This window comes from Tamandua tetradactyla, chromosome 22 (assembly GCF_023851605.1).
Source record: "Tamandua tetradactyla isolate mTamTet1 chromosome 22, mTamTet1.pri, whole genome shotgun sequence".
In the NCBI taxonomy this organism is placed as follows: Eukaryota; Metazoa; Chordata; class Mammalia; order Pilosa; family Myrmecophagidae; genus Tamandua; species Tamandua tetradactyla.
The window spans coordinates 24,002,711-24,028,865 of NC_135348.1; the positions used below are offsets into that span (position 1 = coordinate 24,002,711).

General features: G+C 41.0%; 1 protein-coding gene across 1 annotated transcript in view; it reads left to right on the forward strand.

The window, feature by feature from the left end:
* The first annotated feature begins 245 nt into the window (after nucleotides 1-245).
* The window catches only part of FREM3 (FRAS1 related extracellular matrix 3), a 63,882-nt gene continuing 37,972 nt past the window's right edge, over nucleotides 246-26,155 (forward strand). Inside the window, 13 exon segments of the mRNA XM_077139549.1 lie at nucleotides 246-400; nucleotides 561-681; nucleotides 683-988; nucleotides 990-1,319; nucleotides 1,321-1,600; nucleotides 1,603-1,680; nucleotides 1,683-1,821; nucleotides 1,823-1,934; nucleotides 1,936-2,101; nucleotides 2,136-2,198; nucleotides 2,201-2,450; nucleotides 3,437-3,474; nucleotides 3,761-3,850. Coding sequence (XP_076995664.1) covers nucleotides 246-400; nucleotides 561-681; nucleotides 683-988; nucleotides 990-1,319; nucleotides 1,321-1,600; nucleotides 1,603-1,680; nucleotides 1,683-1,821; nucleotides 1,823-1,934; nucleotides 1,936-2,101; nucleotides 2,136-2,198; nucleotides 2,201-2,450; nucleotides 3,437-3,474; nucleotides 3,761-3,850 — 2,128 coding nt within the window.

A 26,155-nucleotide genomic window follows, 5' to 3' on the forward strand; every position in this document is an offset into this window, starting at 1 on the left:
CTCCCCAAGTCCGGATACTTGGTGGATGCTGTCAGGGCTCCTCTCCCCATGGGTAGGAGCGTAGATTGTGAGGCTGTCGTCGGGGTTGGGGTGCACTACCAGCACATGGCTACCACCCCTTGGTCCAGCCAGAACTACATACCCATGATGGTGGAGCTGCTGATGCCAGAGGATGGAGGCACTGGGTCAGGAGAGGTGCTGGCCTGGGAGCTGAGAACATGGGGCCCGGGTCCAGGTTTGGGGCCATGATGATGATGATGGAGGTTGATCAGTTCCTGCAAACAGCCCTGAGGCTGAAGCGCTGGTGGCGGAGGACATTGAGTCAGACCCTGATGACCTCATCTTCAACATTCTCAATGCCCCCACAGCCCTGCCAAGGCACCCAGGGCAGCAGGGCCATGTAGTCAACATTGATGACCCCTGGCCCTTCCAGTCTCCTTCCTCACCCAGAGGGAAAAATTGCCTATCAGCCTCCTTCAGAGAACTGCATGGAGAGTTCCTCTCCCAAGAGGAGCCAGAGGTGATAGACTGAGATGGTGCCACCTCTCTGTGATTTGAAGTGATTTGAAGCTGACTTTCACTGTGGAGGACAACCCCAAATTGAACACCATTCTCGTGAATCATTTGTCCACAGAAGGAATCACTCAGGAAGCTCTCTTCAGTGGAGCAGTAGTCTATAGTCCACACTGGAGGTGAAGTTGGCTTCCCAAAGTAGCATGATACCTTCAGCCTCATCATCTCCAAGAATTCCTATCACTGGGTGGTGGGGGCCAGCACAGTGGAGAGGGTGCAGGTACAAGTGACAGTGCTGCTTGTGAATAATGTGGCCCCCAAGGTCTCAGTGAGGGAATCTTATATTGTCTGTGAAGGTGGGAAGAGCCCCTTGTCTTTTCAAAATCTGAGCATTGAAGAAGAGGACACTCCCCAAGATGAAATCCTTTGCATTTTGACTGGTTGGTCAAACTTTGGCTACCTAGAAAACATCACACACCAGCTCCTGGCTCAGAAGTGTCATGGCTGGTAACCCCATCAGTGCCTTCTCCATCTTGGAGAAGATCCAAAAGGCCTCCACCATTGTTTATGAGCATGATGATTCAGAGGCCACAAAGGACAGCTTTGATGTCTGGCTGAGTGACAGCAAGCACACTATCCACACGGAGATACCCATCATGGTCATCCTGGTGAATGATGAGATGCCTCAACTGATCATCAACAATGGGCTGCAAGTAGAGAATGGACACACTGTGGTCATCACAAACAAGATCCTCAAGGCCACAGATCTTAACTCAGATGATAAGAGACTTAGTTTTGTGCTCCATTGCAAGACCTCAACAAAGCCTTCTACAGAATACCTGGAGGGGAATTTTGAGGAACAATCTCACACTGGAAATCAACTTTACACAGGATGAAATTAACCAGGGCCTTATCTATAATGCCCACCCAGGCCAAGAAGGCATCTATGACCTTATCAAGTTTGATATAAGTGATGGGGTTAACTCTTTGATAGACCACTATTTCTATGTCACTATTGGCAGCTTAGATGAAGTGTTCCCTGATATACTCAGCAAAGGTATGACCCTGAAGGAAAGTGGCAGAATAACCTCACCACCAATCTATTTACTACCCGTGACGTTAACAGTCCTGATGAGCAGCTTCACTTCAGCATCACACAGGCTCCTAGTCAGGAACACTGGAAAATTCTGGCCATCCTGGCAAGTCCATTGCTTGTTTTACTTGGCTTCAATTGGCTGACAACAAAATACTTTATGTTAATACTTCAAATGATGAGGAAAAAAGGGTAGGTTCAAGTTTTGAGTGACTGATTGGATGTGGATAATAACAAACCTATTTTGACTGTTCATAAACAACTACTACAGGAAGGGGATAGCAAACTGGTCACTCCCTTTGATTTGACAGCTGAGGACAAGGATACCCTCTGATGATCTCTTTCTCTTTCCGATCACCCAGGTCCCCACCCATGGCATGATTTTGCATAATGGTAGCCAACCTGTTACCACCTTCACCAAACAGGACCTGAATGAGAACCTGATCAGCTGCCAGCATGATGGCAGTTAGACCACTGAAGACAGCTTCTCCTTGATGTGGCAGATGACACTGAAGACAGCTTCTCCTTGATGTGGCAGATGACACTCATGCTGACTTCTAGATCTTCCCAAATACTGTCTTGGGGACATGCAAACACCGCTAATGAGGGTCCAAATAAGCTCCCTAGACAACAAGCTTCCCAGATGGCCATTGAAGCTTCCGCAGATGGCCAATGTCCGAGCCTTGAAGCACGTTCACACTGGACACATGGGCTTTCTGATTACCAGCAAGTCTCTGAAGGCAGAGGATCAGGACAGTCCTCACAAGATCCTGAAGTATTAAGTGACCCAAGGACCAGACCATGGTTTCATTGTCAACACCGGCCTTGGGGATGAGAGCACAAGGTCAGTGGCCATTGTCTCCTGGAGGACTCAGTCCCTCTCTTTCAGTGCATTGGCTCTCTGTGTAAAATTGTCCTGACTTTAGGTCATTTGTAGAAAGATTCTGATTCTAATGAAATACTGTGGAATGTGAAACTATTCAAATACAAAAAAAAAAGGCACCAAGTCCATTTTTAGATATTCCAGCAGAAAGGCCATTTAACAAGAACGCACAGATTTGTAATAAGGCTTGTAGCTATGCCTTAAAATGGCAAAACAGATTCTGCTTCTGAAACATTATGTGATAGAGTTGTGTTAATTTTCATAATATTGGCTTGAATTTTAATATTATGTATAGGATGGCATATCCATAATTTGTTAGTGAGTTGGGCTTTTGGGAGATGTTTGGTACTAGATTTTGGAAGTAAATTATTACCCTGCACATTTTTATTGTCCTATTAAAATGCATTTCTATAAGAAAACATAGAACTAAGTTTACAGAAGTGTCTGTGTGGGCAATATTTTTTCAAGTTTGTTTTCTTTATATTTGATGTTGCTACTAATGGTGAACTAGAGATGAAGAGAAACATCCCTCTGATTTCCCAGGTCATGTAACAGATGTTTGTCTTTTGGTTACTGTTTACGGTCTTACGACTTCTTTACATAACTCAGTGTGTGAGATATGAAGAGATGCATGAAATTTCCCACATATGATACAGGTATACCTAGATAGAACCTCAGAGTAAAGCAATCTTATGAGGGGATTTTAAAAGTAGTTTAGTTACATTTTCAGAAGCACTGCTCTGTACAGGTGTGAATTTTTGCTTCCAAAAGCAAATAAAATCATATGTGATTCTATAAATAATAACTCCCAAAATCAAATTGTCTTTAAAATACTATTAGTTACCAATATAAAAACAGAATTACAAGCCTGAGTGACAAATTCTTAAAAATCCAAGAAAACACACAATAGAAAAATCATGATTTTCTTTTCTTTTCTTTTTTGTTAGGAAGCTGCAGTTATTCCTGCTTAAACTCAACTCAAATGGTAGTTAATGAGTATCCACCATGTCCCAATCCCTATCCTCTGGCAAAAGGATTAAAATCAGATAGACCTAGCTCTCTGTACATGTGCACAGTAAAATAGTAATAAATATTTTAACTAAATTTCTATCTTTGCCATTTTACCTTAAGAAAAAATTAGGTTCTTGTTCAGTTAATCACTGTTTTAAAATTTATTGACTGTACCATTTCTATGTCCTATTAAAAGATTCATTTCTAAACATAGTCAGTCTCCATTGTGGTAATATAATTTGATGATGCTCTCTGATTAGCCGATATTGATGATGTGAGGATCTACTACATCTTGAAAGAGGGCAGCAATGCATTAGAGGATGTATTCTACTTTTCTGTGGAAGATAATGGTAAGTTAATATTGAATCCTAAAAAGGAGTCTTCATTAATTAAAATCAAAATGAAATTTAAAAAATAATCTAGTTGTTTGCATAGTAATTATAATCAGTACTGCCATAATACCAACAACTGAATCTTTTTTTTAAATTTATGGCCCTATGCCAAAAATGTCTCGACATATCCCTTTTCAAGAAGGAAAAGCAGCAAGGAATTTTAGCAATTACATTTGAAGTACTTGACCTGACCTGCATGATGTGTGATGTCCTATAGGCAAGTGAATCTTCTCTTTAGGAGGATATGAGAATCTTGCTGGTGGTTACAAATCAGAAAAACCATGCTTAGATTTTGTCAGTAGGATTTTCGGCTCCAGCTTACATTTTGAGAACTGAATCTTAGCGATTCTCATGATCTCAAAAGTCATTTTTCTACATAGGGTAAAAAATAAATTGACAGGCCTGTAGTAAGAGAAAACTTGCCAAAACAACTGGCTTTTTTGTTGTACCTGTGTATGTCTACTAAGCCTTCAAAGTAGCACAATGGGCAGCAATTGGTTAACAACAAGCACTTTCTATACTAAGCCAGGGATATGCTGACTATATGGTCAGAAAGAAAATTATTTTGCAGTATGACAGGATAATAACAGAAATTATTCCTATGTTCCTTTTGCCACTCAATAACTTCTTTCAGCACAAATCATTACTCCTTTCCAGTCAATAGCATGCATTTTCTGCTAAATCATTTGTAATCAGTCATGGACTGTACTTATTGGAAAGCAGTCCTGAATGAAAAACCAAAATGGTAAACTGGGTGTTTTAATTTCTTAAGCTACTCAAGCAAATGCCATAAAATAGATTGGTTTAAACAATGGGAATTTATTAGCTCACTGCTTTGAGACTGAAATGTTCAAATCAAGACGTCATCAAGGTGATGCTTTCTTCCTGAAGACCAGCTGCCAGCAATCCTTGGCTCCTCTGCCATGTGGCAGAGCACATGGCAGCATCCCCTAGACTCTTTCTTCACTTCTGGGTTCCATTTTAGCTTCTTGCTTCCTGTCGCTTTCTCTCTTTCATGTCCGAATTCATGCCACTTTTAAAGAACTCCAATGATAGGATTAAGACCCATCTTGATTGAGGTGGGACACATATTAACTTTAGTAACTGCATTAAAAATTCCTACTTACGATGGGTTTATACCCACAGGAATGGATTAGATTTAGAACAGGGGTACATACAGCTTCAAATCACCACACTAGGTTTGAATCCCATGTCCTGGTTTGAAAGGATGTATGTCCCCTAGAAAAGCCATTGTATTAGTTAGGGTTCTCTAGAGAAACAGAATCAACAGAGAACACTCACAAATATAAAATTTATTAAAGTGTCTCACGTGACTGTGGGAATGCAGAGTCCAAAATCTGCAGGGCAGGCTGTGAAGCCGACAACTCCGATGGAGGGTCTGGATGAACTCCACAGGAGAGGCTCACTAGCTGAAGCAGGAATAGAATCTGTCTCTTCTGAATCCTCCTTAAAAGGCTTCCTGTGATTAGATTAAGCATGATTCATTGCAGAAGACACTCCCCTTTGGCTGATTACAAATGGAATCAGCTATGGATGCAGCTGACGTGATCATGATCTAATTCTATGAAATGTCTTCATTGCAACAGACAGGCCAGCACTTGCCCAACCAGACAAACAGGACCGCAACTTGGCCAAGGTGACACATAAACCTGACCATGACAGTCCACCCCTTGTCAACTTGGCAGCTATATATATCACCTTAAACCATTCCCAATTTCCAAATAAAAACAATGAAACATGCATTTTTTCTTTTACCTAACAATACTCAACTGTCCTGCATATAACTGGAAATACACTAAATCTCTTCCAGAATAGGGTACAAACCCTTGGGCAACATTCATTCTTAAACTTGATATCTTATGACTTAAATAGTATAACATGAACAAAACAGCATTACAGTCCTCGTTTCTGTAACTGATCATGTGGTCAAAGTTCATATTTATCACTACCTTCTTCCACTACCCATTCATGTTCCCTTTACCCTCAGCAAGGACTTCAGCTGGCCATGGTTCTTTGCCTGGTGGGGTGAACCAAACCTTCATTCCTGAAGTTTCAGAGCCATTGGTAGTCCTGCCTGGATTGGGGTGTTGCAGTTTTCCATTGTGTTCTAGTTTGCTAGCTGCCAGAATGCAATATACCAGAAACGAAATGGCTTTTTAAAAAGGAGAATTTAATGAGTTGCTAGTTTACAGTTCTAAGGCCAAGAAAATGTCCCAGTTAAAGCAAGTCTATAGAAATGACCAATCTAAGGCATCCAGGGAAATATACCCTGGTTCAAGAAGGCCGATGAAGTTCAGGGTCTCTCTCTCATCCGAGAAGGCACATGATGAACACAGTTATGGTTTCTCTCTCAGCTGGAAGGGCACATGGTGAGCAGGGCATCATCTGCTAGCTTCTTCTCCTGGCTTCCTGTTTCATGAAGCTCCTGGGAGACGTTTTCCTTCTTCGTCCCCAAAGGTCGCTGGCTGGTGGACTCTCTGCTTCTTGTGGCTTCTCATTCTGCTCTGCTCTCTCTGAATCTCTTTCTCCAAAATGTTTCCTCTTTTATAGGACTCCAATAAACCAATCAAGATCTACCCAAATGGGTGGAAACATGTCATCCCCAATCCAGTTTAACAACCACTCTTAGCTAAATCCCATCATCCAGGGAGATGATCTGATTACACTTTCAAACATACAGTATCGAATAGAGATTATTCTACCTTTATGAAATGATATTTTGATTAAAACATGGCTTTTCTAGGGGGCATACTTCCTTTCAAACCAGCACACATTGATTTTAATTACAGGGCACAGTAGTACTAAAAGATGCTCTAGGGGATCTCCTATATTCCAAGAAAACTCTTCCTTACCTCCATTATGTAGTTGCAGTCCTAATTCCTCCTGATAGTCAGGGTCAATCACCCCAGACAATAACATAATCCCCTTCTTGGCTTGCTGATCCAGTGGCATAAGTAGCCCAAAGTGACCAGGTAGCAGTCTTAACTTCCAGTTCAGTGGAATCATTGTTGTTTCTCCTGGAGAAAGCACTCCCCATTTTATAACTAAAACCTGTAGACCAGCAGAGCTCAGGGTCGCAGGGACAGGAAGCAAAAATTTTCCTAGTGGATCATTAGGGGTAACAGTGAGTGGTACCAGTCCCATTTCTACCCTGTGGTTCCTGGACCCATAGATCCTGGCTATGGGAGAAACAGCACCATAAAGCAGATGCTGATTCAACTCATATACAGCTTCCTGGAGAACATTACCCCAGCTTTTCAAGGTGTTGCCACCTAGTTGGCACTGTAATTGAGTTTTCAAAAGGTCATTCCACCGTTCTATCAATCCAGCAGCTTCTGGATGATGGGGAACATGGTAAGACCAGAGAATTCCATGAGCATGTGCCCATTCCTGCACTTCACTTGCTGTGAAGTGTGTTCCTTGATCAGAAGCAATGCTATGTGGAATACCATGATGATGGATAAGGCATTCTGTAAGCCCATTGATGGTAGTTTTGGCAGAAGCATTGCGTGCAGGGAAAGCAAATCCATATCCAGAGTAGGTGTCCATTCCAGTTAGAACAAATTGCTGCTCCTTCCATGAAGGGAGTGGTCCAATGTAATCAACCTGCCACCATGTAGCTGACAGGTCACCTTGGGGAATGGTGCCATATTGGGGGCTGAGTGTGGGTCTCTGCTGCTGACTGATTGGGCACTCAGCAGTTGCTGTAGCCAAGTCAGCCATGGTGAGTGGAAGCCCAAGTTGCTGAACCCACGCACAACCTCCATCCCTACCACCATGAACACTTTGTTCATGAGCCCATTGGGCAATGACAGGAGTTTCTGGGGAAAGAGGCTGACTGGTATCCATAGAATGGGTCATCTTATCCATCTGATTATTCAAACCTTCCTCTGCTGAAGTCACCCTCTGGTGCACATTCACATGGGACACAAATATGTTCATGTTTTTAGCCTACTCAGAAAGGTCTATCCACATACTTCTTCCCCAGACCTCTTTGTCACCAATTTTCCAACTATGGTTTTTCCAAGTCCCTGACCATCCAACTAAACCACGAGGAACAGCCCATGAGTTAGTATACAAACACACCTCTGGCCAGTTCTCCTTCCAAGAAAAATGAACAACCAGGTGCACTGCTCAAAGTTCTGCCCACTGGGAGGATTTCCCTTCACCACTGTCCTTCTTGTAATGCTGCAGCTGTCCACTTTTGGGTGGTACCTGTATATCATGCTGAACCATCTGTAAACCAGGCCCGAGTTTTCTATTCTTCAGTCAATTCACTGTAAGGAACTCCCCAAGAGGCCATAGCTCTGGTCTGGGAAAGAGAAGGTAATGTGGCAGGAGTGGAAACCATGGGCATTTGGGCCAGTTCTTCATGTAACTTATTTGTGCCTTCAGGACCTGCTCTGGCTCTATCTCTTATATACCATTTCCATTTTATAATAGAGTGCTGCTGCGCATGCCCAACTTTATGGCTTGGTGGGTCAGATAACACCCAGCTCATGATAGGCAACTCAGGTCTCATGGTAACTTGGTGGCCCATGGTTAATCATTCAGTCTCTACTAAGGCCCAATAGCAGGCCAAAAGCTGTTTCTCAAAAGGAGAGTAGTTATCTGGAGCAGATGGTAAGGCTTTGCTCCAAAATCCTAAGGGTCTATGTTGTGATTCTCCTATAGGGACCTGCCAAAGTCTTCTGGCAGCATCTCTATTTGCCACTGACACTTCCAGTACCATTGGATCTGCTGGATCATGTGGCCCAAGTGGCACAGCAGCTTGTACAGCAGCCTGGACCTGTCGCAGAGCCTCCTCTTGTTCAGTTTCCTACTCAAAATTAGCAGCTTTTCTGGTCACTTGATAAATGGGCTGGAGTAGCACACCAAAATGAGGAATATGTTGTTGCCAAAATCCAAAAAGACCAACTAGGCATGGTGCCTCTTTTTTGATCATAGGAGGAGCCAGATGCAGCAACTTATCCTTCACCTTAGAAGGGATATCTTGACATACCCCATACTACTGGACACTTAGAAACTTCACTGAGGTGGAAGGCCCCTGTATTTTTGTTGGATTTATCTCCCATCCTCTGACACACAAATGCCTTACCAATAAATCTAGAGTAGTTGCTACTTCCTGCTCACTAGGTCCAATCAACATGATATCATCAATATAATGGACCAAAGTGATGTCTTGTGGGAGGGAAAAATGATCAAGGTCTCTGCAGACAAGATTATGATATAGTGCTGGAGAGTTGATATACCCCTGAGGTAGGACAGTGAAAGTATATTGCTGACCTTGCCAGCTGAAAGCAAACTGTTTCTGGTGGTCCTTACTAATAGCTATTGAGAAAAATTTCCTGATCAATAGCTGCATACCAGGTACCAGGGGATGTACTGATTTGTTCAAGCAATGATAACACATCTGGAACAGCAGCTGCAATTGGAGTTACCACTGGTTGAGCTTATGATAATCCACTGTCATCCTCCAAGACCCAACTGTTTTCTGCACAGGCCAAATAGGAGAGTTGAATGGGGATGTGGTGGGAATCACCACCCCTGCATCCTTCAAGTCCTTAAGAGTGGCAGTAATCTCTGCAATCCCTCCAGGAATATGGTATTGCTTCTGACTTACTATTTTGCTCAGTAGGGGCAGTTCTAGTGGCTTCCAATTGGCCTTTCCCATCACAATAGACTTCACTGCATGAGCCAATGTAGGGATTCTGCCCGTTGCTCAGTAAGTCTATACCAATTATACTCTGGAACTGGGGAAATAACTACAGGATGAGTCTGAGGTCCCACTGGACCCACTGTGAAATGGATCTGAGCTAAAACCCCATTGATCACCTGGCCTCCATAAGCCCCCACTCTGACTGGTGGACCAGAGTGATGTTTTGGGTCCCCTGGAACTAATGTCACTTCTGAACCAGTGTCTAATAATCCCTGAAATATCTGATCATTTCCTTTTCCCCAATGCACAGTTACCCTGGTAAAAGGCCATCAGTCTCCTTGGGGAAGGCTTAGAGGAAGATTAACAGTATAAATTTGTGGCCCCAAAAGGAGCTGGCCTCCCCTTCATTCAAAGGGCTCTAGGTCTGTAAACTGTTTCAAGTCTGGAAATTGATTAAGGGGCCATGACTCTGTGTTTTCGTAATTCAGATAGGACTTCTGTTCACTTGACCTAGAACTCTTTTGTTTATACAGCTCGAACAAGAATTTAGTAGACTACCCTTCTATTGTATTTCTAGGTACCCCATGATTTACTAGCCAATGCCACAAATCTCTGTGAGTCATATAATTTTGACGCCTGCTTTGAGTTTGCTGTCTATTATAATAGCCATGTCTACCCTATTTTTGACGATTAAGTGCTTCCACCTGGCTTCTGCCATCTCAGGATCCTGTCATCCCCATTGTGTTTAAGGATTCCAGATCAGTGACAGCAGTTCCTACAGTAATATCTGACCTACAGAGAAGTGCAACTACAGAGCTCTTCAGGGATAATGGTGCTAGTCTCACAAATTTATTTCTCACTCTTCTGGTAAAAGGTGCATCTTCTGGACATTCCTGGGGTGTAAGAGCAGGCTTTGCATGATAAATCCACTCTAACATTCCAATCTCTCTAAGCCTCTCGATCCCCTCATCTATATTATACCAGGGCAGTTCTGGCATTTCAACTTCAGGTAATGTTGGCCACCTTTTGATCCATGTTTCAACCAACCACCCAAACAAGCTGTTAACACCTTTTCTAACTGCTCAAGCTATAACATTGAATGCAGGATCTATGCTTAGTGGGCCCATATCAATAAATTCAGCCTGATCCAGCCTTATATTCCTCCCACCATTATCCCACACCCTTAAAATCCATTGCCACATATTCCCCTGATTTCTGTTCAGTTCTTTTGGAGTATAACGTACCTCCTCATGTGTGATACTTTGTACCTCACCTTTAGGGGCCTGTTGGGACTTTAGTCTAGTTATAGGTCTGGAAGAAATGAGGGGTGGTGGGGGTAGGTCATGAAAAGAATTAGAAATATCTTCCAAGCCATTTGCTTCAGGGCCTTCATTTGCAGTTTCATCTGGTGAAATAGGATTACTCACTCTAGGGTTAATCCCTTCAGGAGGAGGTTGGGCAGCCAACTCCATAAGGCAGGCTGGAGGTGGGGCAGTTATGTCTTCAGGGCAAACTATTACAAGGTTATCTAGAGAAGACTCAGCATGACCTAGGGTTCACCCTCACCCCCAACATCATTATCAATCCATATAACACCATCCTATTTTTCAGGGTCCCACTCCTTTCCAATCAATGCCCTCAGTTTAATGGCAGACACCATCCAAGATTGAGATTTCAATTTATGTTGTAAAGTTGCTACTCTAACAATAAGATGCTGAGTCTGATTTTCAGAGATCTCAAGTCTACAGCTACAGGAAATAAGATTTTCCTTCAGGATATTCATAGAAACATCTACATCTATCAGACAGTGCTTAAGCTTCTCGTTTGAAGCCTTAAGCCCATCCCTTTCACTCCTTAATGTAGACAGTGTATCTAACAACAACCAACCAACATCTCTATAGCTCTTATTTCTACAAAACTCTGTAAAAGTGTCAAAAACTTTATCCCCCAGAGCCTGGCTTCATACAAGCAAAGCATTAGGAGAATCGAATGATGATATTTTGACTATCTCCTTTGCTAACTTACTCCATGGATTGGGAGTGTCATTCTGATTATAGGAATCAGAGTCCTTAGTGTCTCTGAGTCCAGTCAGAGTAGAAAACCATTCATAAAAACCCATTTTTAAGATTTTGTTTCTTAAGAACCACTCCTGGTATGAAGATGTATTAGTTAGGGCTCTCTAGAGAAACAGAATCAACAGGGAACACTTGCAAATATAAAATTTATAAAAGTGTCTCACATGACCGCAGGAATGCAGAGTCCAAAATCCACAGGGCAGGCTGTGAAGCCAATGACTCCGATGGAGGGTCTGGATGAACTCCACAGGAGAGGCTCACCAGCCGAAGCAGGAATGGGGCCTTTCTCCTATGAGTCCTCCTTAAAAGGCTTCCTGTGATTAGATTTAGCATCACTAATTGTAGAAGACACTCCCCTTTGGCTGATTACAAATGGAATCAGCTGTGGATGCAGCCGATGTGATCATGACCTAATCCTATGAAATGTCCTCATTGCAACAGACAGGCCAGCACTTGCCCAATCAGATAAGCAGGTACCACAACTTGGCCAAGTTGACACATGTCCCTAACCATGACAGCATTACATCATTTACATAGGGTTTCACTTAATTTCTGTGTTTTACAAAGAGAAAAATACTTTATTCTCTTTCTCATTTTAAGTATTTAGGATTCAGAATATAATCGCAATCAAGTGGGAAAAAAAAGAAAAGAAAATGAATAACTAGAACTTGAACTCAATGGCATAGTTCTATTCTGATGCTGTTATAGCATCATTTATTCAGTTAACAAATATTTAATGAAGTACCTGCTATATGCCAGGTACATGATATATATCTGGCATATAGCAGAGAAAAGACATAATCCCTGCCCTCAAGGAATTTAAAGTCCAATGATGGATAAGGTTTAAAAAAAAACAGGGTAGGTGTTTTATTAAGAATAAACTTAGGCTATTATGAAAGCTAGTGGGCAGGACACTTTTTCTAATTTGGAGAAATCAAGGAAAACTTCCCAAGAAAGTGAAATCTAAGCTGAGACCTGAACAAGCAGAAGTTAGCCAGGTGAAGAAGAAAGGGAAAGAACAGCAGAGTCCTAACAGGGAGAAAGGACAGAGGAAGTTTGGGAAACTGAGTTCAGTCTGACTGCATTAACTGAGAAGGCTGGAGCAGGATTTGTAGCAGAACGTTCAAAATGACTGTGGTGGATTTGGGCTTCACCCTGAGGGCAGTGGAGAAACAGAAGAGGTTTGGACAGGATGCTGATGTGATCTCCATGTGCTCTGTAGATAAAACTTTGGTTACAACATGAAAAATAGATTGCAGGTATGGATGGCAGTAAAACAGGTGAGCAGTCATGTTGGCATAAATTTGGTGGTGGCAATAAAGGTAGAAAGAAGTGGATGGATTTAAAAACAAATAGGAGAGGTGGTTCTGGGAAGACGGCAGAATATGATAGATTGAGTTCAACCCTGATCCAAGGAACAACTAGACAGGGGACAGGAGAGTGACTGAGATGATGATTCCAGGGTGTGAGTGACCTGGAGAGTCTTCTGCACTACATAGGGTGGCCCTGGTTGCAAAAGATGAGGAACTGAGAAGCAGAGACCGAAAGACCATCTGGCTGGTGCAAAGAGACGAATGCAGAAACCTGGAGCACTCAGGAATGCACAGACAGGAAAATGGGGACTAGGAAGTTAGCTAAGCCACACTTCTTGAACATGCTAATCTCACCAGTACAGCCCTGTGAACTGCAACTCACTCCACACCCCACACACCTGAACCCCCTTCACCTGACCCCACTTCTTGTGCTCCAAGTGCTCCCACCCGCCATCCCCTTCTGTGTGCACCCACCTGACAAACCCACCTCAAGCATGCTCAGTCTTGTCCCGCCCTCCCAAGCCCTACCTCCCAGTGTCTGGCCCCTGCAAGCAGTTGCCAGCACATAAAGGCTGCTGGCACTTACCTCCATGCCCAGGCTACACCAGCCCCCAGCCCAAACAGTCACATGGCCACACCCTGCACATCCTTGAGCTATGTACTAGTTTATGGTACTTCCAGATCTGCACATGTGCATGGCCCCCAGTCATGCTTCCCAGCTCTGGGAAAGTGCTGAGTTGTGCAGTCAGGTCACATCTGCCTCCAGCCCATGAAGGCATAACACTGACCCACTGCCATAGCTCTGTACATGCACACAAAGGGCCCCATGCCCTAGACCAGTTCACACTAGGGCCCTATCCCCCAGACCCATACGCCCAAACAGCCACATCTTCCCAAGCCATTAGGTGCCCACACTCACAGGCACCAGTGTAGCACCCCCAACATGCACCTAAACCTGCGCTGCAATGCATTACTGCACTGTTGTGCCTCATCCCGTGCCTTGCATCCTGCTCCACATCTATCCAGAAAATACAAGGCTTTAGACTACTGAAGGAAATTAATTTCGAAAGTAAACCAATCATGGTGTTTAAATGCCATGAAGACAGCACAAGATCACTAAACATATTATAATGCAGACAGATATAGCCCAGACTAATGACCAAATTAAAACACCAGATGAGACACAGACATTGAAACAACTAATCAAAAATGTTCATATAATTCTACTAAATAAAATAAATGGGATGGCTAATGACAGAAAAGAGATCAAGAAGGCACTACAAGAGCATGTAGAGGAATTTGAAAGAATAAATAGAAAAATAGCAGACATAACAGAGACTAAAGATGCTGGAGACTAAATAAGAAACATTCAAGAGACACACAACAACAGACTTGAAGAGGCAGAAGAAAGAATGAGTAAACTAGAAGACAAGATAACTGATTTTGCACACTCAAGACAAGCAAATGGCAACAAAGATGGGAAAAAATTAGCTGGATTGCAGGGAAATGATGGGCAAAACAAACTATGCAAATAAAAGACTCGCTGGTGTCCCAAAAGGAGAAGAGAAGAGAAACAGTTAGGAAGATTAGTTGAGGATATAATGGGGGAAACTTCCCAGCCCTTATAATGGACATAAATATACAAATCAAAGAAGCTCAATGAAGTCCAAACAAAATAAATCCAAATAGGCCTTCCCCAAGACACATACTAAACAATCTGTCAAATGTTGAAGAGAAGCAAAAAATCCTGAAAGCAGAAAGAGAAAAATAATATACTACATACAAGAGAAATCACATAAGACTGAGTTCAGACTATTTAGCTGGCACCATGGAAGCAAGAAGGCAGTGGTATGATATATTTAAGGTCCTGAAAGAGAAAGACTTCCAGCCAAGAATTCTGTACCTACCCAAATTGTACTCCAAAATTGAGGGGAATATTAAAATGTTCATGGACAAACAAGTCCTGAAAGTACTTTTCAACAAAAGGCCAGCCATACAAGAAATGCTATATTAGTTAGGGTTCTCTAGAGAAACAGAATCAACAGGGAACACTTGCAAATATAAAATTTATGAAAGTGTCTCACATGACCGTAGGAACACAGAGTCCAAAATCCACAGGGCAGGCTGCGAAGCTGATGACTCCGATGGATGGCCTGGATGAACTCCACAGGAGAGGCTCACTAGCCAAAGCAGGAATGGAACCTGTCTCCTCTGAGTCCTCCTTAAAAGGCTTCCCATGATTACATTTAGCATCACTAATTGCAGAAGACACTCCCCTTTGGCTGATTACAAATGGAATCAGCTGTGGATGTAGCTGACGTGATCATGACCTAATCCTATGAAATGTCCTCATTGCAACAGACAGGCCAGCGCTTGCCCAATCAGATAAACAGGTACCACAACTTGGCCAAGTTGACACCTGTCCCTAACCATGATAGTCCACCCCTTGTCAACTTGGCACCTATATATATATATATCACCTTAGACCATACTTAATTTCCAAATGAAAACAAATAAGTACACTTTTTTTTTTTTACCTAACAGTACTCAACTGTCCTGCATATAACTGGAAACACATTAAATCTCTCCAGAATAGGGTGCAAATCCTTGGGAAACATTCATTCTTAAACTTGATCTCTTACAACTTAAATAGTATAACACAAACAAAACAGCATTACAGTCCTCGTTTCTGTAACTGATCACGTGGTTGAAGTTCATATTTATCACTACCTTCTTCCACTACCCATTCCATGTTCCCTTTCCCCTCAGCAAGCACTTCAGCTGGCCATGGTTCTTTGCCTGGTGAGGTGACCCAAACCTTCATGCCTGAAGTTTCAGAGCCATTAGTAGTCCTGCCTGGATTGTGTTGTTGCAGTTTTCCATTGATTTTAATCACAAGGCATGGTAGTACTAATAGACGCCCCAGGGGATCTCCTGTATTCCAAGAAAACTCTTCTTTACCTCCATTATGTAGTTGCAGTCCTACTTCCTTCTGATAGTCAGGGTCAATTACCCCAGAAAATAATGTAATCCCCTTCTTGGTGTGTTGATCCAGAGGCATAAGTAGCCCAAAGTGACCAGGTGGCAATCTTAACTTCCAGTTCAGTGGTATCACTGTTGTTTCTCCTGGAGGAAGCACACCCCATTTTGGAACTAAAATCTGTAGACCAGCAGAACTCAGGGTAGCAGGGACAGGAAGCAAAAATTTTCCTAGTGGATCACTAGGGGTAATAGTGTGTGGCACCACACCCATTTCCACCCCTTGGTTCTTGGACCCATGGATCCTGGCTATGGGAGAAACAGCACCATACAGCAGACGCTGATTCAGAGCATACACAGCTTCCTGGAGAACATTACCCCAGCCTTTCTAGTTTTTGTCACCTAGTTGGCACCGTAATTGAGTTTTCAAAAGGCCATTCCACTCTTCTATCAATCCAGCTGCTTCTGGATGATGGGGAACATGGTAAGACCAGAGAATTCCATGAGCATGTGCCCATTCCCGCACTTCATTTTCTGTGAAGTGTGTTCCTTGATCCGAAGCAATGCTATGTGGAATACCATGATGATGGATAAGGCATTCTGTAAGCCCACAGATGGTGGTTTTGGCAGAAGCATTGTGTGCAGGGAAAGCAAACCCATATCCAGAGTATGTGTCTATTCCAGTTAGAACAAATCACTGCCCCTTCCATGAAGGGAGTGGTCCAATGTAATCAACTTGCCACAAATTTCTAGGCACCCCATGATTTACTAGCCAATGCCACAAATCTCTGCATGTCATATAATTTTGATGCCTCCTTTGAGTTTGTTGTCTATTATAATAGCTGCGTCTACCCTGTCTTTGGTGATTAAGTGCTGCCACCTGGCTTCTGCCAACTCGGGACCCTGTCATCCCCATTGTGTTTAAGGATTCCAGATCAGTGACAGCAGTTCCTACAGTAATATCTGACCTACAGAGAAGTGCAACCACAGAGCTCTTGAGGAATGATGATGCTAGTCTCACAAACTTATTTCTCACTCTTCTGGTAAAAGGTGCATCCTCTGGACATTCCTGGGGTGTAAGAGCAGGTTTTGCATGATAAATCCACTCTAACATTCCAATCTCTCTAAGCCTCTGGATCCCCTCATCTACATTATACCAGGGCAGTTCTGGCATTTCAACCTCAGGTAATGTTGGCCACCTTTTGATCCATGTTTCAACCAACCACCCAAACAAGCTGTTAACACCTTTTCTAACTGCTCAAGCTATAACATTGAATGCAGGATCTATGCTTAGTGGGCCCATATCAATAAATTCAGCCTGATCCAGCCTTATATTCCTCCCACCATTATCCCACACTCTTAAAATCCATTGCCACACATATTCCCCTGATTTCTGTCTATATAAATTGGAAAACTCACACAGTTCTTTTGGAGTATAACGTACCTCCTCATGTGTGATACTTTGTACCTCACCTTTAGGGGCCTGTTGGGACTTTAGTCTAGTTATAGGTCTAGAAGAAATGAGGGGTGGTGGGGGTAGGTCATGAAAATAATTAGAAATATCTTCCAAGCCATTTGCTTCAGGGCTTTCATTTGCAGTTTCATCTGGTGAAACAGGATTAATAACTCTAGGGCTAATCCCTTCAGGAGGAGGTTTGGTGGCCAATTCCTCAAGGCAGGCTGGAGGTGGGGTGGCTATGTCCTCAGGGCAGACTATTACAGGGTTATCTAGAGAAGGCTCAGCATTGTCTAGGGTTTCAACCTCACCCCCAACATCATTATCAATCCATATGTCACCATCCTATTTTTCAGGGTCCCACTCCTTTCCAATCAATGCCCTCACTTTAACAGCAGACACCATGCAAGACTGAGATTTCAGTTTACGTTGTAAAGTTGCTACTCTAACAATAAGATGCTGAGTCTGATTTTCAGAGCTCTCAAGTCTATGGCTACAGGAAATAAGATTTTCCTTCAGGATACTCATAGAAACGTCTACATCTTTCAGACGGCGCTTAAGCTTCTCGTTTGAAGCCTTAAGCCCATCCCTTTCACACCTTAATGTAGACAGTGTATCTAACAACAGCCAACCAACATCTCTATAGCTCTTATTTCTACAAAACTCTGTAAAGGTGTCAAAAACATTATCCTCTAGAGCCTGGCTTCGTACAAGTGAAGCATTAGGAGAATCGAATGATGATATTTTGACTATCTCCTTTGCCAACTCACTCCATGAGTGTCATTCTGATTATGGGAATCAGAGTCCTTAGTGTCTCTGAGTCCAATCAGAGTAGAAAACCATTCATAAAAACCCATTTTTAAGATTCTGTTCCTTAAGAACCACTCCTGGTATCAAGATGTATTAGTTAGGGTTCTCTAGAGAAACAGAATCAACAGGGAACACTTGCAAATATAAAATTTATGAAAGTGTCTCACGTGACCGTAGGAACACAGAGTCCAAAATCCACAGGGCAGGCTGCAAAGCCGATGACTCCGATGGATGGCCTGGATGAACTCCACAGGAGAGGCTCACCAGTCAAAGCAGGAATGGAACCTGTCTCCTCTGAGTCCTCCTTAAAAGGCTTTCCATGATTACATTTAGCATCACTAATTACAGAAGACACTCCCCTTTGGCTGATTACAAATGGAATCAGCTGTGGATGTAGCTGACATGATCATGACCTAATCTTATGAAATGTTCTTATTGCAACAGACAGGCCAGCACTTGCCCAATCAGATAAGCAGGTACCACAACTTGGCCAAGTTGACACCTGTCCCTAACCATGACAAATGCTAAAGGGAGATTTGCCAGTTGAGAAAAAAAGACAGGAGAGGAAGGTCTGGAGGAGGGTGCAGAACTGAAGAGTATCAGTAAGGGTAACTTAAAGGATAAAAAGAGAAAAAAGTAAAAGAATATATAGATCTGACAAATAAAATCCAAAAGATGAGATAGTTGATTCAAGAAATGCTTTTTCAGTAATAACTTTGAATGTTAATGGACGAAACATGCCAGTTAAAAGATACAAGATATAAATTAGCAGAATGGATTAAGAAATATAATCCAGATATACACTGCATACAAGAGACTCATTGTAGACACAAGGATATAGATAGATTGAAAGCGAAAGATGGAAAAAGATATTCCATGTAAGTTGTAATTAAAAGAAAGCAGGAGTAACTATACTAATATCAGACAAAATAAATTTTAAATGTAAACACATCTTAAGAGACAAAGAAGGACACTATATATTAATAAAGGGGAAAGTTCACCAAGAAGAAATAACAACCATAAATGTCTATACTCCCAATCAAGGAGCTCCAAAGTACTTGAGACTGACATTGGCAAAACTGAAGGGAGCAATAGATGTTTCAAAAATAATAGTAGGAGATTTCAATACACCACTCTCCTCTATAGGTAAAAGAAACAGACAGAAGATCAACAAGAACAGACAGAAGTTAAATAACTTGATAAATGAATTAGACCTAACAGTAATATATAGGTCATTACACCCTGAAACACAGGATATAGGATATATGTTCTTCTCCAGTGCTATTCTACAGGATAGATCATATGCTGTGGCACAAAACAGGTCTTTATAAATTTTAAAACATTGAAATTATGCAAACACCTTCTCTGATCACAGTGGAATGAAGCTGGATCTCAATAACCACTAAAGATTGAGAACATTCACAAATATTTGGAGATTAAATAACACAATTGTAAAGAACCAATGGGTCAAAGAACTTCCAGCCAAGAAATCAGTAGCCATCTGGAGAGGAATGAAAATGAGAATACAATGTATCAGAACTTATGGGAGATGGCCAAGGCTGTACCAGGAGGGAAATTTATTATTCTAAAATCCTATGTTAACAAACAAGAAAGAGCAAAAATCGCGGACTACTAACATGGATGAACTTGAGAAAGAGCATCAAACTAACCCCAAAGCAAATAGAAGAAGAGATAAAACAAAGATTAAAGCAGAGTTAAATGAATAGGAAAACTAAAGAACAATAGAAAGAATCAATAAAACCAAAAGTTGGTTCTTTGAGAAAATAAAAAAAAAATTGATGGGCCGCTAGCAGAACTGACAAAGAAAAAAAGAGAGAGGATGCAAATAAACAAAATAAAAAATGAGAATTGGTTGTACTACCACAAACCATATAGAAATAAAAGAAATCATAAGATAATACTATGAACAACTTTATGCCAGCAAGCCAGACAACATAGATGAAATGGACAAATTTCTGGAAACACACAAACCAGCTACACTAACTCAGGAAGAAAGAGAGGATCTCAACAAAGCAATTACAAGTAAAGAGAATCAATCAGTCATCAAAAATCTTCCTACGAAGAAAAGCCCAGGGCCAGATGACTTCACAGGGGAATTTTATCAAACATTGCAAAAAGAACTAACACCAATACTGCTCAAACTTTTCCAAAAAATTGAGGAAAAAGGAACTCTACTTAACTCATTTTATGAAGCAAATATCATTTTAATACCAAAGCTGGGCAAAAATGCTATAAGAAAGGAAAACTACAGGCCAATCTCCCTAATGAACTAGATGCAAAAATTCTCAACAAAATGCTCACAAATTGAGTCCAACAACACATTAACAGAATTATATGCCATGACCAAGTGGGGCTTATACCAGGAATGCAAGGATGGTTCAACACAAGAAAATCAATTAAATGTAATACAGCACAATAACAAATTGAAAAGGGAAAAGCATATAATCACCTCGATTGATGTTGAAAAAGTATTCGACAAAGTTCAACATCCTTTCCTGATAAAAACACTCCAAAAGATAGGAATCAAAGATAACTTCCTTAATATGATAAAGGGCATATATGAAAACCCCATAGCCAGCATTGTACTCAATGAAGAGAGACTGAAAGCCTTCCCCCTATGATCGGGAGCAAGACATGGATTACTGTCACCACTATTATTCAACATTGTACTAGAAGTTCTAGCTACAGCAATCAGGTAGGACAAAGAAATAAAAGGCATCCAAATTGGAAATAAGAAGTAAAACTTTCATTATTTGTCTTTTCTTTTTTTAATACATATTTTTTGTTTTTATTTTTTTAACTTTCATTATTTGAGAATGACATGATATTATACTTGGAAAATCCTGAGAAATCTACAGCAAAGTTACTTGAGCTAATAAACAAATTCAGCAAGGTGGCAGGATATAAAATTAATGTGCAAAAATCAGTAACGTTTCTATACACAAGCAATGACCTGAGGAGTCAGTTAAGGAAAAAATTCCTTTCAAAATAGGAACTAAAAGAATCAAGTACATAGAAATGAACTTAACTAGGGACGTAAAGGACTTGTATACAGAAAACTACATAATATTGCTAAAAGAAATCAGAGAAGATCTAAATAGGTGAAAAGACACTCCCTGCCCATGGATAAGAAGGCTAAATATAGTTAAGATGTCAGTTCTACCCAAATTGATCTATGAGTTCAATGCAGTACCAATCAAAATTCCAACACCCTACATTGAATATATAGGAAAGCTAGTTAACAAATTCATCTGGAAGAGAAAGTGACTCCATATAGATAAAAGCATCCCAAAAAAGAAAAACAAAGTGGGAGGCTTAACATTTTCTCACTTTAAAACTTATTGTAAAGCCATAGTGATCAAAACCACATGGTACTGGCACAAAGATAGAAGCATTGACCAATGGAATTGAATCAAGAGGGCAGAAATAGACCACCAAATCTATGGTCAACTGATTTTTGACAAAGCCCTGAAATCCACTGAATTGAGACTGTCTTTTCAATAAATGTGCATGGGAGAACTGAATATTAATAGCCAAAAGAATTAAAGAGGACTGTTACCTTGCACACTATATAAAAATTAACTCAAAGTGGATAAAACCTAAGTATAAAAACTAGCACCATAAAACTTCTAGAAGAAAATGTAGGAAAACATCTTCAAGACCTAGTAATAGGAGGTAGCTTCCTAAACTTTATACCCAAAGCACAAACAACAAAAGAAAAAATGGATAAATGGGAACTCCTCAAAATCAAACACTTCTGAACCTCAAAAGACTTTGTCAAAAAAGATGAAGAGGCAGCCAACTCAATGGGAGAAAATATTTGGATATCACACATCAGACAAAAGTTTAATATCCTGTATGCATAAAGAAATCATACAACTCAACAATCAAGGAATGAACAACCCAATTTTAAAGTGGGCTAATGATATGAATAGACATTTTTCTGAAGAGCAAATGCAGATAGCTCAAAAGCACATAAAGAGATGTTCATTTTCATTAGCTATAAGGGAAATGCAGATCAACACTACGATGAGATACCACGTCACACCTATAAGAATGACTGATATTAAATAGGAAACCACAGACATTGGAGAGGATGTGGAGAAATTGGGACACTTATGCACTGCTGGAGGGAATGTATAATGGTACAACCACTATGGAAGACAGTTTGATGGTTCCTTGAGTAACTCAATATTGCGTTCCCTATGACCCAGCAGTAACACTACTTGCTATATATCCAGATGAACTGAAAGCAGTGACACAAACACACATTTGCACACCAATGCTCATAGCAGCATTATTCATGATCACCAAAAGATGGAAACTATTCAAATGCCCATCAACAGATGATTGGATTAAAATGTGGTATATACATACAATGGAATATTATGCAGCAGTAAGACAAAATGATGCCCTGAAGCACATGACAAGATGGATGAGCCTTGAGGACACAATGCTGAGTGAAATAAGCCAGACACAAAAGGACAGATACTGTATGACTCCACTCTTATGACCCTGGTAAAGGTAAATCATAGTTTTATAATATATAATATAGGGACTTAGAGGTACATAGAAGCTAGAGATGGGTGAACAGTTAGCTAGCAAGGTTGAACTCCAATGTAAGGGAATAGATAGAAGTGAAGGCGGTTTTCTAGTAGGTCTATGAGTAACATTACCATATTGAAGGTGAACAAGATTGAAAGAGCTTGTATAGACCTATGTGTCTCATTGCTTAACACTAGAAGTATAAATTAGTTTTTGCAAGAATTACTTCAAAGATATGATTTGTGTACAAAGAGTGGTTAAACCCAGGGTACAGGGGAAAACCACTTTTGCATGCTCTGGGCTATGTTTAACAGGAAAAGCATCAGCAGTACCACAGCAACAGCAGGGGTAAATAATGGGGGCAAGGACAAGAGTTAAGGGGAGGTTTAGATTTCCTACTTGGTAAGGGTATGTTTATTGGTTATCCTTCTCTTGGGAACAATGAAATTACCTAAAATTGAGAGTGCTGTTGGACTATGGACTTTGGGTACTATATATGATGCCTAATGAATGCAGGTGGCTGAAAGATGCACTGACTAAGAAGTAGATTGGCAAACGATAGTGTATATATATGATTGAATTTTGTGCTACTACAAAAAGGAACAAAGTTGTGAGGCATGCAACGATGTGAATGAATTTGTGGGACATTTTGTGAGGCAAAGTAAGCCAGAAATGAAAGAACAATTATTGTATGGTCTCATTTAGAAAATGCTTCTAAGAAAGCAGGGGCCTAGATTGTAACTTCTTATAGCAGACTCACTTAGTCCAGAGTGGTAATTACTGTTTTGGGATTTTGAGAGGCTGTTTTATATATCTATAACCTGGTATTTAAAGATAAGAATGAAGCTGATCAGATTGGGATTAAATTATTCAGAACACAGGGGTAAGAAAGACATTGTCTATATTTTACCAACAGCACCTACTCTTGGAGACCAAAGGAAGAAAGGTTTATTTTTTTCTGGGACCTAAATTTTCTGTAGCACATAATCTAACTCAACCTGTCTGGATTGCTCACTTGAGCAATTGAAACACAGGAAGCCTAGAATAAGAATGAGGGCCTTTAGTCCTGTATAGCTTAAGGTTATGCCTGTATACATTCTAGAATATATTAAGCAGGTAATCAGAAAGTATTGGCAAAGCCCCTTGAGGGATGGGAGAAAAAATACGGAATCATTAAACTTTACAATCAGGGAATCCCCAGATGCTGTGTCAAACATTAGGGGCATGCAAATCAATAAACCAAGCCCTTGAACTCAAATCTTAGTCTTGTGAAGCTTATGTAGGTACTGGAGAAGCTTTGTCTGCCTATAGGTATGCCTAAGAGTTACTTCTGAAGGACATCTTTTGTTACTCAGATGTGTCCTCACTTTTTCTAAGCCCAACTCTGCAAGTGAAATCATTGCCCTCCCTGCTATGTGGAACCTGACATCCAGGGGTAGAAAGTCTCCCTGGTGGCATGGGAGATGACTTTCTAGGGATGAGTATGACCCTGGCACCATGGGATCAACAATTCCATCCTGACTAAGGGGGGAAAAGAAGTATAACTAATAAAGTATCAGTGGCTGAGGGAGTTCAAATAGAGTTGAGAGGCTGCTCTGGAGGTCACTGTTACGCAAGCTTCAGTTAGACATTGCTATCTTTCATAACCTGCCAAACCCCAATCAAAACCATTCCAGCCAATCCTAAAGAACACCTAGGGCATTATATAAGATTTTACAAAGGTTCCATGCACAAGGGTAACTTTCGAGAAACCTACAATCTCCAGATGGGTCCCTGGACCAGATAAGTCTGGAAACCTAGAGGGCGCAGTCTCTCCAGAACATCAGCTAGTTCCATCTCCCTACCCCATATTATCAACAGCCCCTTCCAACAAGAATGGTCATAGCCCAAATACCCCTAAAGAGTGGGTTAGAAAGATCAAAGGTGGTGGTGGGGTTATACAGAGAAGGTAAGGTTTAACAGGTGAATATGATTGCTGAATCATTAAATTGATGTTTCTTTTAGCCTCCAGTACCTTAGAGCAGCTAGAAGTAAAAATCTAAAATTCTGAAATTGTGACCCATACCAAACTCTGAAATCCATTCTACAACTAATTGTTGTGCTGTGATTTGAAATTTATTGCTTTTTTGTATATATGTTATTTTTCAAAAAAAAAGAAAGAAAGAAAGAAAAAAGTTGATTGTGATGATAAAAAAATTATTTATTCCTTCTGGCCTCCTATATTCTGGAGCAGCTAGATGGAAAAATCTGAGAGGATGGTGTGGTAGCCCATGACAAACTCTGGGATGGGTCCTGAAACTATCTGTTGAAGAGCAATTTGAAAACTATTGTTTTTTTTTTTTCTTTGCTTTATATATATGTTATATTATACAATAAAAAAAGTTAAAAAAAAATTAGAAAGTAGAATCAACGGTTCTTGGTGATTGATTGGATGGGAGGGAGTAAAAAGATTGCCACGTTTCTGGTATGAACAACTGGATGACATGGTGGCATGGTTTACTGAGATGGGGAATAATAAGCTTAGTTTGAAAAAATGTTAAGCATGAAGGTCTCATTTGAGATCCAGTCCTTGCTAGTCCTATGGTCTGGGGAAAGTCCTACAAACTTTTGGAAATTCTTTCTAAAATAAAGATAATATTTCCTGCATAGCACATAGGGTAGAGAAGGCTCTAACAAGACTATGTATGTGGAAGCCCTTTAAAAACTGTTAAACACTATACAACTGTGCTGGTTTGAAAGAATGTGTGTCCCCTAGAAAAGCCATGTTTTAATCCTAATCCCATTTGTAAGGCAGCCGTTTCTTTAATCCCTATTCAACATTGTATGTTTGAAACTGTAATTAGATCATCTCCCTGGAGATGTGACTTAATCAAGAGTGGTTGTTAAACTGGATTAGGTGACAACATGTCTCCATCCGTTTGGGTGGGTCTTGATTAGTTTCTGAAGTCCTATAAAGAGGAAACATTTTAGAGACAAGAGATTTGGAGAGAGCAGAGAATGCTGCAGCACCACCAAACAGAGAGTCCATGAGCCAGTGACCTTTGGAGATGAAGAAGGAAGACGCCTCCCAGGGAGCTTCATGAAACCGGAAGCCAGGAGAGAAAGCTAGCAGATGATGCCGTGTTTGCCATGTGCCCTTCCAGATGAGAGAGAAACTCTGACTGTGTTCACCATGTGCCCTTTCACTTGAGAAAGAAACCATGAACTTCATCGACCTTCTTGAACCAAGGCATCTTTCCCTGGATGCTTTAGATTGGACATTTCTATAGACTTGCTTTAATTGGGACATTTTCTCGGCTTTAGAACTGTAAACTAGCAACTTATTAAATTCCCCACTTTAAAAATCATTCTGTTTCTGGTATATTGCATTCCGGCAGCTAGCAA